This window comes from Nycticebus coucang, chromosome 18, assembly GCF_027406575.1.
Source record: "Nycticebus coucang isolate mNycCou1 chromosome 18, mNycCou1.pri, whole genome shotgun sequence".
Taxonomy (NCBI): Eukaryota; Metazoa; Chordata; class Mammalia; order Primates; family Lorisidae; genus Nycticebus; species Nycticebus coucang.
This window is the reverse complement of record NC_069797.1, coordinates 68,635,855-68,652,167: the sequence shown is the minus strand read 5'-3', so window position 1 is coordinate 68,652,167 and position 16,313 is coordinate 68,635,855. Positions and strand designations below refer to the sequence as shown.

Here is a 16,313-nt window from a genome sequence, read left to right as displayed (position 1 = left end):
CTCTTTACTAATTTTAGCTCAGTAATAGCATCTAATAAAGTTATAGTAAAATATCTCAAGAACATTGTCGTTGATACAGTCAAGATACAGAACATTTTTATCACCAAAAAGATCCCTTCTGTTTGGCAGCGCCTGTGGCTCAAAGGAGTAGGGCACTAGCCTCATATACTGGAGGTAGTGGGTTCAAATCCAGCCCCGGCCAAAAACTGAAAAAAAAAAAAAAATCCCTCCTGTTGTCATTTGTAGACATTCTTCTCTGTGACATCTGGCAACCACTAATCTTTTCTTCATTTCTGTAATGGAGTCACATTTATAAATTTTCTCCATATACAAATTGAGAAAACAAATATAAATGGAGTTTTTTTTGGGGGAGGAGGGATTGGCTTTTTTTCATATAGCACAATTCCTTGGAAATTCATCCAATTTGTATGTATCAATAGACCATTCCTTCTTGTTGTTGAGTAATATTTCATGGTATAGATGTGTCACAGTTTAATTATTTGCCTGTTGAAGAACTTTTTAGTTTTTGTTACTGTAAATTGCTATGAATATTTGTATACAGATTTTTCTGTGAACCTAAGTTTTAATTTCTCTGTTAAATGCATGAGTGTAATTGCTGAATTGCATTGTGTTTAATTTTAGAAGAAATTACCAAATTATTTTTCAGAGTACATATGCCATTTTATATTTTTACCAGCAATGTATGAATGGTAAAAAACTTGAATTATGTAAAATAATTGTGTTTGATTTGAATTATATATATATTTTTTTGCAGTTTTTTTGCCGGGGCCGGGTTTGAACCCGCCACCTCCGGTATATGGGGCGGCGCCCTACTCCTTTGAGCCACAGGCGCCACCCTTTGAATTATATTTTTATACTTGTTCTTGGATTTACATATGTCTGACATACCTAGAATTCATTCAGGATAAAACTTTTCCCCTTCTTAATTAATCCCTTATCTCACTCTGTGTTCATCTCTTTTATGTAATTTATACACATAAACACAAGTTTTGTCTGTATCTTACAGGTACAATTTTAGAAATCAATTTTTAAAATTTCAAATTAAATTATGAGAGCATGAGATAGGAAAACTACTGTCATTTAAGTTTACTATTATTGTACATTAAAATGCTATTTGTAGTAGAAATGACACATTTATTTATGTACAACACCTGCATACATAAAAGGCTTTCAGATGTATTACATGCGTATGAAGTTTCACACTGAAGGTGAAAGCCCCTAAATTTAGAGGGTACTTATTAATTTATTAGTGCTTTCATGAAAGTTTAATTTTTAAAAGTGAGACCTGTTTTTCTATTTAAACATAGTTTTCCATCATTTTCACAGATTTCCAAAAATGCAATATTTTGGCTGATCACTGTTTGCACGGCTATAATGCCAATGGCACCTTTCATTTTATTTTAGTTTTGTGTTCTTTATACATGCATATTTCAGATTTACTGATTTTTTGCTTTATTGGTTATGTTCCATCAGTTACTTTGTTCACTTATCTTGTTACTATACCCTGATTTCTTAAAAATTTTGTCGAAATAGTTACATTTCAAAAATAATGAGCCAATGTATATTTAATTTGTATTTAATTAGTAATTTAATTTATTAATAGTTTTGGAATGTGTCTTTTTTTGTTAATATAAAATTAAGAAAACTAAAGTAATTTACATGTTTTTTATTTTGTATATAAATGTCTAAAATTTTAATCAAAAAATTTTTTTCTTTTTAGATCAAAGCTTATACTCAACTTAGACTTTCAGGTCTTTTGCCATCTGCATATTGGATTGGACAAGCTATAGTTGACATCCCCTTATTTTTTGTTGTTCTTATTTTGATGCTAGGAAGCTTATTTGCTTTTCATTATGGATTATATTTTTATGCTGTAAAGTTTCTCGCTGTGGTAAGTTAACATCAGTTGTACTTATGTTATTTATAGATAAAGTATTCTTTAAAAATCTATAAACACAACAGTTGGCTCTTAATTTTTTAAAGAAGATGAAGCAGGTATTTAATTATTATATATATTCCATGTAATCAGTTATATTCATATTACTATAAATAATTTTTAAAACAATAGCTTGCTACCATTTTAAAGTAATTTCTGGAAACTGAGGTTGTCTTTCATGTAGACCACCTATTTGTGTATAATCAAGACTGTTTAAATGTATTCCTTCCTTAAAATGTCTGTCTTAGTTTTTCTTATGCCTGAACATAATTTCACAAAGAATAAGTTCTTATTCTGTAATTTTAAATATGGCTTAAAATACCAAGGAAGAGTTAGTTTTGCATTCATATTCAGATGTAAATGACTAGTAGACCTTTTCATTGATAATTTTTATAGAAAAATGGGAAAACAGAGCTAGGTGCTGAATGTGACCCTATCAATTTTGCTAAAGATCATACTGACTTCATACCCCGGGTACCAAAAAATGTTTAAACATTTTAAGAGATGTTATCTATTTTACTTTTCAAAGTTGAATTGAATTATGCTCGCAGGGTGTAGTACGGCATTCATTCAAAAGATGGCATTAAAAAATAAAAAAATAAAACAAACACCCCCCAGCATTAATCAAATCAGTGCTGGTAACGCCACCATGCAATGGGCATGAATAGGATAGGTTTTTCTCTTAAAATGTGTATGCATTCTTTTGGTATCCTCTATAAATTAATTGTTACCATATAAAATGGTAAATGTTTTCCCAAAATCTTTACAAAATATATTAAATGTTGTATATTAAAATAGCAGCTAATAGTTGATGGAGAGACAAAGTTGTTAAAGTGCTATACTTTCTTTTATAATGAAACAATGAGAGCTTGTATTTGATTTGGTATAAAAAATTGTAAATCATGGGTGGCACCTGTGGCTCAGTGAGTAGGGTGCCATCCCCATATACTGAATGTGGCGGTTTCAAACCCGGCCTCAGTCAAACTGCAATAAAAAAATAGCCAGGCATTGTGGCAGGCGCCTGTAATCCCAGCTACTCAGGAGGCTAAGGCAAGAGAATTGCCTAAGCCCAGGAGTTGGAGGTTGCTGTGAGCTGTATGTTACAGCACTCTACCGAGTGTGACAAAGTGAGACTCTGTCTCTAAAAAAAAAAAAAGAAAAAAATTGTAAATCCTGTTCCATTTAAATGTCTGCAATAGGAATATATTAACAACAAATTAAAAGAATGAATTTTTTTAATTTAGTAGAAGTGTGGATGATAACTTTTCAAGTAATTAGAGCTTTAGTTTTTGGAAAGATTGGCTGAGGAATACAATTGTAGAATAATTATTTCTTAATATTTTAATATGACTAATAGTTTGTGTCATGTATTGCTGTTTATTTATATTTTTACAAAAAATATGTTTTTTACAAAAACATAACACATTTCTGACTTACAGGTTTTTTGCCTTATTGGTTATGTTCCATCAACTATTCTGTTCACTTATATTGCTTCTTTCACCTTTAAGAAAATTTTAAATACCAAAGAATTTTGGTCATTTGTCTATTCTGTGGTAAGTCACATTTTATATTATTTCAACTCTTCAAAGTGTGTTTAGAAATCATTAAAAAAAAGAAGTTATGAACTCTTCCTAGTTATACTGAAAAATGTTGCGTGGCTTTTAACATAGAGAATTTAGATAGAAAGCTGGTGGCTTTTTTTTTCTTTTACATGTCTGTTTTCTGCATCATTCATTCCATTCCTGGACTAAGTATCATCTCTAGATCTCTGTTTTATTAGAGGATTTAAAATATAGTTAATGCTGAGGCACTAAAAAAGTTTGTGTGAAAAAAAGTTTGTGTGAAATTTCTAAACACTTCGTCACTTGTTTTCTCTTTTTCTTTTCTCTAGACGGCGTTGGCTTGTATTGCAATCACTGAAATAACTTTCTTTTTGGGATACAGAGTTACAACTATTCTTCATTATATTTTTTGTATAGTCATTCCAGTCTATCCACTTCTGGGTTGCCTGATTTCTTTCATAAAGGTAGTTCTGATAGATGTTTTTATATTTTAAAAGCATCAGTAAGTACTGTCTAATCTTTGAGATCTTAGTTCTTGGACTGAAAATAGTAAAATGTATCAGGTTAAATACTGCTACTTGATTTAAATATTTTTAAGGCAACAATTTAAAATTATTGTGTGATCTTTTCAAGTATGTCTTTAAGTTTTATGCCCATTACATGTTCTTTGATGTTCACAGTGATGTACATAACTATAACTAGAAATGTGATGTAGTTTCAGTCAGTATTTGTTTTTAGGAGTTTTTCAAGGATTAAATAGTATGTTATACTATAAAGAGCTGAGATAAAGTAAAGTGTAAAAGGTTTATTCCAAGAAAAAAATAAAAAATTTCATTTTGTTAAGCCTGAATAATTGAGAAAAATTCCATATGATGAGAAAAATTGTTGTGAATTCTTGATTTAAGACTGGTGATTAATTCTACTTACTAACTTCTCCACTCCCCCCCAGCTCTTTTAGTTTCAGTTTAATTTGTTTAATTTTTACCAACCCTCATAGAAATATTTTTGGGCAGGGGAGATTTAAGTGTAAAATATACGTTATTAATATGAATAGTTAACTTATTTATAGAAGATAACATTTTTGAACAAAATACATTTTTTCATTTTAATACAAGTATTTTTCATATCACAGCATATACATTTTCAAATTCGTTTTAGATTTCATGGAAGCATATGCGAAAAAATGAGGACACTTACAGTCTATGGAATAGGGATAAGCTTTTGGTGGCTGTTATATTGGTAAGAAATAATAAAAAGTGGTTTTGTGGGTTTTGTCTTGTTACCTTAACAATAGGTTGGTTGTATGGTTTCCACTCTGTTTAGTTTTTTCCTGTTGCATAAAAGTCAAGTATAGCCTTTACAGTTAGTGTTGGCTAATCTGCATTTCAGTGGCAGTGCCTTTCATTTACCATATGTGTCCACTTGAATATGTGTAGCCTTTTCACATGTTATTAGTTTTAATTACAATTTTGGCTTTAACAATAAGTGAACATTACCAAGGTAGAAGACTGTATGATTTACTAAAAATAATTCTTTTGTATTAAAATTTATTTTTAATTTTTATTGTGACAAGCATTGTTGTGATTTATTTTTTTGGTAATGGCAAGGAACTTTATATAACTTTTTTCTGTCTGCAAAGGAAAGAAAATGATTTAGTCATGAGCTGTTACATGTTCTTCTTTTAGCCTTATCTGCAGTGTATCCTGTGGATTTTCCTCTTACAGTACTTTGAGAAAAAATATGGAGGCAGATCAATAAGAAAGGATCCCTTTTTCAGGTCAGTTCATTTCTTTTAAGTTTTAATTTTTTTTTTGTAAGTATTGTTATGTGATTGTACAATAGCATAATTTTAGACATTGCCAGCACTCCAGAAAGAAGCTTTGTACCCATTAGCAGTCATTTTCCTGTCCCACCGTCCAGCCCTAGGTGACCACTGCTCTACTTTCTGCCTCTGTCACATTTCCCTACTCTGAACCTTTCAGGTTAATAGAATTCGACAATGTGTAGTCCTTTTATTTTTTATTGTTTGTTTTCTTTTACTCAGCATATTTCCCCCCCCATCTTATATTTATTTTTTTGCAAAATTAACATTACTGTACACAGTGAAAAATGATGTTCATTTCTACCCATGTGCTTGCTTACTGCAAGCCCAGAGTTTTAAATATTTATATAATACATTTTAATGAAGAGAAACAATAGAAACATGTTTTGAAAAATGCAAGCCCCCAAACTCCAGTGATTCTCTTAAGTGCTTAAAGTACATCAAACTTTTTTTTTTTTTTTTTGTAGAGACAGAGTCTCATTTTATGGCCTTCGGTAGAGTGCCGTGGCCTCACACAGCTCACAGCAACCTCCAACTCCTGGGCTTAAGCGATTCTCTTGCCTCAGCCTCCCGAGTAGCTGGGACTACAGGCGCCCGCCACAACGCCCGGGTATTTTTTGGTTGCAGTTCGGCCGGGGCTGGGTTTGAACCCGCCACCCTCGGTATATGGGGCCGGCGCCTTACCGACTGAGCCACAGGCACCGCCCGTACATCAAACTTTTATATTTATTTTCATTATAGTTGACACATTATTTTAATGTTGGCAAATTATCTGATTTGTCAGAAAATATTTTAAAAATTGTTGGGAATTGGGCAGTGTAAGTGATATCTAGCTTATGATTTACAGTTAGCATAATGTATGGAAGGCTCATTGATTCTTGCCCCTGTGAAGCACCCAGCAGAACTTCATTATCATCTTCCTTGCTGAGTAATATGTTATTATATGCTGTATATGCTACTACATTACGAGGTAAAGTAATAAAGTATATTACTTTATATTATATAAGTTGGTCAGTGAGTTGCTTTAACTTTTGGCTATTTTGACTAACACTGCCAAGAATATTTGTGTACAAGTGTTTTTTGTGGACACATACTTTCATTTCTTTTGGGTGGGTACCTAGAAGTGAGATTGCTAGGTCCTATTGTTTAGCCTTTGAGAAATTGCCAGACTGTGTTCCAAAGTGGTAGTACCATTTTACATTCCTGATAGGAAGGTGTGAGGGTTCTGTTTTTTGTACATCCTTGCCAGTGTTTTGTATTGTGTGTCTTTTCTGTGTAGCTGTTGTAGCAGGTGTGGAATGGTGGAGTGTGAGCCTTTGACTTGCATTTCTCTGATGATTCATGGTGTTGAGCACCTTTTCACGTACTTCTTGTCCATTTTTAGATCTTCTTTTGAGAAATGTCTATGCAAATCTTTTAAATGTCTAAATCCTTTAAAAATTGGTTTATTTGTCTTTATATTATTGAGTTGTAAGAGTTCTTTATATATTCTGGAGATGAGTCCCCTTATCAGATAAGTGAGTTACAAATATTTTCTTTTTACAGGTTATTTTAAGTTTAAGGAAGAATTATTCATTGAAATATAGCTATTAGTACTAAATTCTGAATTTCTTTTTAGAGTATTTCTCACATTTTAAAAATTTGCTGAATATTAACATACTATGGGCAATTGGGAAGTAAAGGTGAATGTGTAATGGTTATCTATTAACCACGAGATATTTCCTCCTCCATTGAGGACTTGACTGTCTGGCTCTTCTTTCTTCCTGTTTCCCTTATTTTAACTGTCAACTGGGGAGAGACTTCAGCATCCACATAGATACACACCCTTCAGCCCTGCAGCTGATTTCCCCGAACCAGTGGCTTTTGCCTCTACTTCATTTATTTGTATCAGAATCTACTTTATTTCATTTATTTGCTTTAAAGTCATGCCATCACTGATCATAACTTCATCTGTAAAATCTTAATGTCTCTTACCAAGAACTTGTCATCTTTCTACCTTTCTTGTTCTATTGGACTTTCCCTCTTATGGTTCTTATTCTTGAGTTTTTCTTATCCTTCCGACTATCACAGCTAATCTCTATGTTTACCGTTCCCTCTATCCAGCCTTGATCACATGAGTTAACACTTTAACCCCATTTCAGCCTCCTCAGCTTTTATATCTCTTTGTCCACTAAAAATTATAATTATTGATGAATCTAATTATATACTGGGAAGACATAATATAAAAGTACCATTTGATAGTACTATATATCCCTTATAAATTCATGTCTGTTTTAATGTCATTTGGTAACCTGTCTCATTTTTGTAGTTGGCACCTTATCTTTCTTTTCAGTAGTTATCTGCAGCTTTCTTTGCATTAAATTCCCAAAATCACTTCACCTCACTTCTTCTCACAAAATCTCAGTGAATGATTTTGCCATCTATCACAGAAAACAGAAGAAATTAATTGTAAATTATAAATTTCTATAAATGTGTTCACATCTTCCGTCATTCTTGCATTTTCTGAGTTCCAGAGGATGCAGACCCTCTCTGTAATCTGAGTCATCATCACTTATCTGTATATTTAAAAACATTGTTCAATTTTGTTTTCTCTTAATCTTTCCCTTCTGGATCTTGATAGGGTACTTTGGATATTTTTTGAGTAGGGAGAAAGGTACTCCTTTCTCCCATATGGAAAAGAACTCTTACTTCACATCTGTTTTTCTTTTCAAAACCCAAACCCTTCCATTTTCAATTACTCACCTGTCATTTACTCTGTAAAGTCCTACAATTTGGTTTTAACCCCCATCTCTCCATTGATAATTATCTTTAGTGAGATAACTAATAATTATTTTGTCTTTGCCTTATTTAGTAGGCTCAACTTTTTAAATTAATCTGCAGCCTTCAGTTTGGTTAATTTTTCCTCCTTAAAATTTTTCCTATTCCTTTGTTTTTCATAATGTCATCGCCTTTTTGCCTCTTTACCCCTCTTACTATTACTTTAAAATTGCCTTTGCAAGCACTCCTTCCTCTGCCTATCCTTAAAAATAGTTGGGTTCTGACTTCAGCCCTGTATGTCTTCTCTTTCTGGGCAGTTTCATTTGAGGACAGGATTCATGTTTTTTCATTTTCTTTTCTCTGGAATAATACTGACACATATTAGTTATAAATAATATTGTCAGTAAATGAATGAATTCAGGTAATACCATCCAGACGCTGTGAGTCATTGAAAAATATCACTTGTAATTCCACCTTTCAGAGATAATCCTGGATGTCTTGTTAGTGTGTTTTTTCAAACTTTTTAAAAATGTAGTACCTGAATTTCTTTATTTTAATTGTTTGAAAATTTATTGTCTTTGTATATTTAGGAAGCTTTCAACAAAGCCCCTCAAAAGGAAATTTCCAGAACCACCAAACAATGAAGATGAAGATGAAGATGTCAGAGCTGAAAGACTCAAGGTTAAAGAGCTGATGAGTTGCCAGTGTTGTGAGGAGGTAATTTCATCATTCTGATAAGTCAGATTAAATTTTATGTGGTCAATTCCCAGTGTATGGAAATTCATGTGAAAAAAATTTTTCTTTGCATATAAATCAATATGAAAAAAATCTTTCTTGGAAAAAAATGTTTTCATGTATTTACTTTTGCATAAGCTAGGATTTTAGTCATAAATGGATATTTGTACAGTACCCCTATATTAGCAAATATAGTTCTTATGATACGGACATGAGGCATGTGCAGCCTAGTCATTTCATGATAGGTATTTGTTCTATAACTTTCTTTTTAAATCCAACTTCCTTTATTAGAAACCATCCATTATGGTCAGCAATTTACATAAAGAATATGAGGACAAGAAAGATTTTCTTCTTTCAAGAAAAGTAAAGAAAGTGGCAACTAAATACATCTCTTTCTGTGTGAAAAAAGGCTGGTATTATTTTTTTCTTAAATAACTTTTCCAGAACAATAATTTCCGCTTTCAGTTGGATTTGAATATAATGATCTTTTTTTCTTTGTATTCCTTTAGGAGAAATCTTGGGATTGTTGGGTCCAAATGGTGCAGGCAAAAGCACAGTTATTAATATTGTGGTTGGTGATATTGAACCAACTTCAGGCCAGGTATAATATATGAGTGTGGGATATGTTGAATATGATTTACATTATTAATGAAGATAAATTTTTAATGATAAATGAGATTTTGATATTTAGTTTTATGTATGTTTTTAGTATTTTTAATATAGCTTGGTCAAATTATGATTTTTTGTTAATCTGTGAAAATAATGTGTATGGTGAAATTTTCATACACCCATGCAGACACAATATATGTAGTCTTTCTGCTTGTGTTAACTTCAGGAGATACTGTAGCTTATCTTTACACTGCCATTAGTTATTCTTTGATGACGAGCATGTCACCACTTTTGGAAACTTCACAAAACTGCCCTGGTCTTTTTTCCCACTTCTTTCTCCCTTGCTTACTGCATACTAGCCACACTGATGCAAGCTTTTCTGAAAAATGCTAGGCGTACTTCTTTTTTCTTGGAGTTTTTGCCCAAGATGGTTTCTGTGTTCAGTGATACTTTATCCCCTAGAAAGTCAAATGACTCAGATTCACTTACTTCTTCGGCTTAAGTACCACCTTCCTGTGAGCCCCTCTGATCATTCTAGTTAAACTTGCAACTTGTTTTCTCACCTAACCCCGCATTATAATTACTTTTTCTGTCCATGTGACCACATTCTGACTAAGATAAAAGGTCTGACAATGAAGTTTGCAAACTTGCCACCATGTTCTTATGTTGGGAGAACTATACAAACAACTCAGTGAGGTTTCATAACCCTGTTATACCAGTGTCTCCCAGTTGTGTTTGTGTTGGTGACGTCTGACGTTGTCTTGCTGAGTGGCATTCATTATTGTTGTGTGTTTCTTTGTGCTGTCACAAGAATGTTGGTGCTGGAATTTGAACAAGAACTAACATTTGCAAATTTCTTGTTAAACTTGGCAAGAGCGGAAGTGGGCATCAGAGGCATGTTAGTCCAACTTTATAGGGATAATACTGTGAAGAAAACAGCAGTGTAATAATGGACTAAATGTTTTTCTGAGGGGAGAGAAAGTGTCATGGAGGAAGAGAGGTCAGGGTGGTCAGAACAAGCAGAACTGACAGAACATTGCAAAAATTCATTGACTTGATCATTACGTTCATTGGCTGACTGTGAGAAGCATAGCACACCAGGTAAATATTGATAGAGAAAGAGGAAAATCTTAACTGAAAATCTTGGCAAACAGCTCATGGCACTTGAATCATGACAGTGCACCTGCTCATATGGCACTGTCAGGAAGTGAGTTTTTAGCCGGTGAACACTACCCTCCCTACTCACCTGATCTGGCCCCCTATGACCTTTTCTTTACTGGAGAAAGGAAATATTGAAAGGAAGACATGTTGATGACATTGAGGACCTCAGGGTAATATGAAAACAGCTTCGATGACCATTCCAGAAAAAGAGTTCGTTTTGAAGAGTGGACTAGGTATTGGTATTGGTGCACATCTTCTCAGGGGACATACCCCAAAGGTGACCATTGTGATAGTCAGCAGTGAGGTATGTAGCACTTTCCCTAGGATGAATTTGTGAACTTAATTGTCAGACCTCCATTACCAAAAAGGAGTAAAACCTGACCTGATTATACTGTTAATCCACTTGCCTCTTCCTTAATATGTGAATTAAGCAAAAGTAGTAAAAATTGCTTTCTATTTCTGTAGGTATTTCTAGGAGATCATTCTGGAGATGATGATTCCATTAAGTGTCTGGGTTACTGTCCTCAGATAAACCCACTGTGGCCAGACATTACATTGCAGGAACATTTTGAAATTTATGGTGCTGTGAAAGGAATGAATGCCAGTGACTTGAAAGAAGTCATAAGCCGGTAAAATAATTGTCTTTAGATTCCTTTTGTTACTTGGGGGAAATGTTTACCTTTGTATTTAAAAATTTTCGCAATAAGCATTTTTGTAGCTCATAGTTTTTAGAGATGGCATTACTTTTTCATATACTTTTGTACCTTAAGCAAGAATGATACCTGTAGACCAGGGAGCAGACTTTTTCATATATTCCTTACAAAAGTATGATAGCTATAGAAAAAGCAGTTTTTCTATTTCTAATTACAGAACGATTACCTATAAATATCATGAAGCTTATTTTAATATAAAGTGAACCATTTTATCAAGATATTAATTTACGTGATATAAATTGGAGATTTTTGTTCTTATGTAATATAAGCTTCAGCTGAATAACAATTCTAAAGAAAACAGTGTCAGTGATGTGTATTTATGTATGTAGTGGTGCACTCATTTTGTATTGTCCATTTTGTAGAATAACAAGTGTACTTGATTTAAAAGAATATCTTCAGAAAACTATAAAGAAACTACCAGTAGGAATCAAGCGAAAGGTACTTTCATTAAACAAATATGTTTATATTTTGTCGCTAGTTTAGTTTGTGATACTGTGTTGACAGAATTATTCTTAGTGAAGCCTTCTCAGTCCTTCTCCCCTCTTTTTCTTCCTGTCTAGTTGTGTTTTGCTCTAAGTATGCTGGGGAACCCTCATGTCACTCTGCTAGATGAACCGTCTACAGGTATGGACCCTAAAGCCAAACAGCACATGTGGTGAGTATGACACTTGCGACACGTTACATGTGTCACACTTCAGAAGAAAGGAACAGCGTCTTTTAATAGTTTCATATTAGTTATATGTACAACCTGATTTAAAATCCTGTACAAAGGACAAAAGAATAATTAAAATTTAAATATTTAAATTTCTTGAGTTCTTTTTTACTTTTGTAACTTCATCATATTTTTTGTGAAGTCTTCATAATCTTTTATATATTTCAGAACAGAAATAAGGATATGGGTAATTATTACAATAAAGATCTATTGTCCAAATAATTAAAAAAAATGTTTTTTACTAGTCATTTAATCTATGAAGTACTTTTCTCATAATAATGTTGTGTTGAATTTTTGTTAGAACTTTTTCTAGTACAGTCATGTGTCACCCAATGACAAGGATGTGTTCAGAGAGTGGGTCAGCAGATTTCATTGTGCTAACAGGAGAGAGCGTAATTAAAAAAACCTAGATGCTCTACCCTAGTATGCACCTCTAAACTATGGTATAACCTGTTGCTCCTAGGCCAAAAACCTGTACAGCATATTTAAACATAGAGAAGGTACAGAAAAAAACACAGTGGTAGAGTCTTTTGGGAACACCATTGTGTATGTGGCGCATTACTGACTGAAATGTTACTATATGTGGTACATGACTGTAATTTAAAGTGCCAGTTAGTTAAACAACTCTATGAGCCTTGATTTCCGTGTCTACAAAGTATAAGGTTTGGTTTGGATGGATGTTAAGGTTTCCTTATGATTCTGTGGCTATTTTTGTTATAACATGAAAAGACATTAATTTTTCTGATTCATTAGTTATAATTTTAACCTATATAAACATTTGAAATTAGGGAATTTCCATTAGATATGTTTTCGAAATTAAGGGAAAATAAATGAGAATTGAAAATCATAGTCTGGCAGGACATAAGAGCTACAGCAATTAGGTTTAGTAAGTTTTAATTTGCTAAATTAACCAAGTAGTTGTATTTTTAAAAACCCAATATTTTAATTAACAAACATGTTTTCCTATTCTTATCTTTTAATTTTATGTTTTATAGGCGAGCAATTCGAACTGCATTCAAAAACAAAAAGCGGGCTGCTATTCTAACTACTCATTACATGGAGGAGGCCGAGGCTGTCTGTGACAGAGTGGCTATCATGGTGTCTGGGCAGTTAAGGTAGATGTCTGAACAGCATGCCTTTTAGGGAAAGAGAGGGCTGGTAGATTTCAAATGTCATATTTCAAAAATTTAAAGTAACAGATATTTAAATGTTAAAATATGGGTTTTTTTGCTGTTGTTTGAGTTTTTTGAATCACCTTTCTGTAGAGTTACTTGGATTTATGTTAAGTTTTTCCAAAATATGGCTAGCTACTTTGAATTTAGAATTGATTTAATATTTTAATAACTTGGATTATTATTATCAAGTATGATATTTGTTATTTTAATTAATTAATTTATTTATTTTAAGATACAGTCTCTGTCTGTTGCCCCAGGTAGACTGCCAATGGCATCATAGCTCACAGCAACCTCAAACTCTTGGACTCAGCATATCCCCTTCCTTAGCTCCCAAGTAGCTGGGATACAGGTGCCTGCCATAACATCCAGCTAGTTTTTCTGTTTTAGTTGAGATGGGGTCTTGGTGCTTGCACAGGGGCTGGTCTTGAACTCCTGAGCTCAAACAATCCACCCACCTCAGCCTTCCGAATTGCTAGGATTACATGGGTGAGCTACCACGCCTGGTGATATTTGTTATTTTTAAAAAATTGTTAGGCACTGGATTGGATTATATCCAAGTACAAAATATATGTGTATATGAGTTAATACTTAAATAAATATTTTGGTAGCATATTCCAATTTAATCATTTATTTATTTTGGTAGCATATCTCTCAATTTAGGTTTATTTATGCTACCAAAATAAATAAATAATTAAATAAATGTGAAAAAAGAGACGCAAGTGTTCCTTACAGAACAGTTCCAAATAATGTATGTAGATACTACCCCTCCAAGAGGAGGAAGCTTAATCTGATCTGACACTCCCAAAATTTGGGCTGGGGTTAGCTGTTCTATTTTAAAGAACAGAGTACAGAAAGAGGAAAACAATTTATAGTTGAGAAACCTGACAAATACTACCTTAACTTAGCAATGTTGTATAGATCATTGTACCCCCTGAAATCATGTAATGAGAAGGATACTCTAGCTCTTTTGGTATTATCTCCAAAATCTGTAACCCAGGTTTAATGAGAAAAACATCAGACTAACCCAAATTGAGGGATATGCTACCAAAATGTTTGGCTAGTACTTCTCAAAAGTGTCAAAATCATGAAAAAGAAGGAAAGAGTAAGAAACTATTAACTACCATTGGAGACCAATACGTGACAACTGCGTGAGATATGGTGTAGATCTTGAAACCGAGAAAGGATACTAGTGGAAAACCGGTGAAGTCCAAGTAAAGTCTGGAGTTTAGTTACTAGTATGTGCCACTATCGGTTTCTCACTTCTGACAAATACACCATGATAATGGAAGATAGTGATAGTAGGATGAGGAATGTGTGAGGGTGCTATCTTATCTCTGTAACACTTCTGTAAATGTTAAAGTATATTTTTAAAAATGATAGAAATTTAAGTGAATAGTTACTCTTTGAAACTGCCAAGTCATTTTATATCTGAGCTTTCTTTTAAAAATTACTTCAGATGCATTGGGACAGTGCAGCATCTAAAGAGCAAATTTGGAAAAGGCTACTATTTGGAAATTAAATTACAGGATTGGATAGAAAACCTAGAAGTAGACCGCCTTCAAAGAGAAATTCAGCATATTTTCCCAAATGCAATCGTCCAGGAAAGGTAAACATTTCTTAAGTGTAATTGTATTTCTTTATAAAGCAATGATCATAAAAGGTAATATTAAGGATTAAACAACTGCATTTCTTAAATATAGTTGTATTTCTTTATAAAGCAATAATCATAAAAGGTAATATTAAGGATTAAGAGAAAAATTCTTTCTTCATTTATAGGCTATATTTACATATGTCTTACATTAAAATAATGTCTTAAAATTACAATATTATCAATAGTGTCTATATTATCACTAATACTAGACCAATGAAATCTGATGGCTGGAGTTTTATGTCTACCTTAGTGTTAGCTCTTTCAGTATTCAACATCTTTTTAAATTTCTTATTTAAAAGAATAGAGTAATGGTAGAATTACATTTCATTTTGCATGGAAATATTTTATTATTTCAAACAATTTTTATTAAATTAAATATCAAAAACAAATTTTTAAGTTAATTTTGAACTTTAGCTTTACAACACAGTATTAGTAATTTTTGAGTTTTTCTATATTTTATCTATTTTTCTCCAGTTTTTCTTCTATTTTGGCCTATAAAATACCTAAGGAAGATGTTCAGTCTCTTTCACAGTCTTTTTCTAAGCTGGAAGAAGGTAAGTCATGTTTAACAAACATTGTATAGTAGTTCTCAAGTTATGAAAGAATTCTATTTTAAAAGTTTAAAACTGGGGGCTCAGTTTATTTATTGTACAAACTGTGGCAAGATACTGACAGTTTATCAAATTGCATCAATGAGGAAATCAGGCTTAGTTATCTCTTAGCAGTTCATTCCAGCAGCAAGAGCATTGATTTTCTTAAATCCTTATTTTATACTGGACCATAGAAGTATTAATACAATAGTGTTAAGACTCCAGTGGCAGCAGGAGAGAGAATTCTATATGCAGGAGGCTGAGCATTCCCCAAAGTTTTAAGGAAGCTTATTAAATATTGGCATTTTAAAAATAAGTGGTAGCTAGGATGAATATATATGTTGGTGGCAGTAAAGAGAATTTAGATACCAAATGGGGCAAGTGTTCATATACAAATTATTTTATGGTATTTATAAACTGTGAAACAAATTTTAAGGTTTGGTTTACTAATACTCTTCAAAATAACTATTGGATTTTTATGATCATGTGAATATCAAATACAGAAAGATTTCTTGATATTTCATATATCCTTATTATAGCTACAGATTAATGTTTGTTGTGGTTTTGGGGGGAAGGGACTAAGACCATTAATTAATTATTTTTGTGCCTGCAGTGTATGTGTTCACGTAGTAAAATAAAGTTTCTGCTTTTCTGGTGATGTTTTTATGATGAAAGAGAACACCTAAACTGCTTAGGGAGAATTAAATTCAAGGAATGAATAGAACACCTGAGATTTGGTATTAGATAAGATCACAGAAGAATCTGAAATTATGTAGAAAAACTTAGGGAGATATGACCAATATCCAGAATCTAGTTCAAGAAGCAAGAACAGGACATAGTGGAGTTGGGGAATGGGAGAGAACAGGGAT

The 16,313-nt window shown here is 32.7% G+C and overlaps 1 protein-coding gene across 3 annotated transcripts in view; it reads left to right on the top strand.

Moving 5' to 3' along the window:
- Positions 1-16,313, top strand: part of ABCA5 (ATP binding cassette subfamily A member 5) — an 81,675-nt gene that overhangs the window by 63,823 nt on the left and 1,539 nt on the right. For 2 of the 3 annotated variants that reach the window (XM_053569670.1, XM_053569667.1), the window contains 14 exons: positions 1,742-1,912; positions 3,397-3,510; positions 3,849-3,983; positions 4,678-4,758; positions 5,205-5,296; positions 8,689-8,815; positions 9,125-9,242; positions 9,343-9,434; positions 11,069-11,232; positions 11,679-11,754; positions 11,877-11,971; positions 13,024-13,143; positions 14,660-14,809; positions 15,329-15,408. In XM_053569670.1, the coding sequence (XP_053425645.1) occupies positions 1,742-1,912; positions 3,397-3,510; positions 3,849-3,983; positions 4,678-4,758; positions 5,205-5,296; positions 8,689-8,815; positions 9,125-9,242; positions 9,343-9,434; positions 11,069-11,232; positions 11,679-11,754; positions 11,877-11,971; positions 13,024-13,143; positions 14,660-14,809; positions 15,329-15,408 (1,615 nt within the window). The remainder of the gene's footprint in view (positions 1-1,741; positions 1,913-3,396; positions 3,511-3,848; positions 3,984-4,677; positions 4,759-5,204; positions 5,297-8,688; positions 8,816-9,124; positions 9,243-9,342; positions 9,435-11,068; positions 11,233-11,678; positions 11,755-11,876; positions 11,972-13,023; positions 13,144-14,659; positions 14,810-15,328; positions 15,409-16,313) is intronic. The other variant, XM_053569668.1, reaches the window with a different exon arrangement.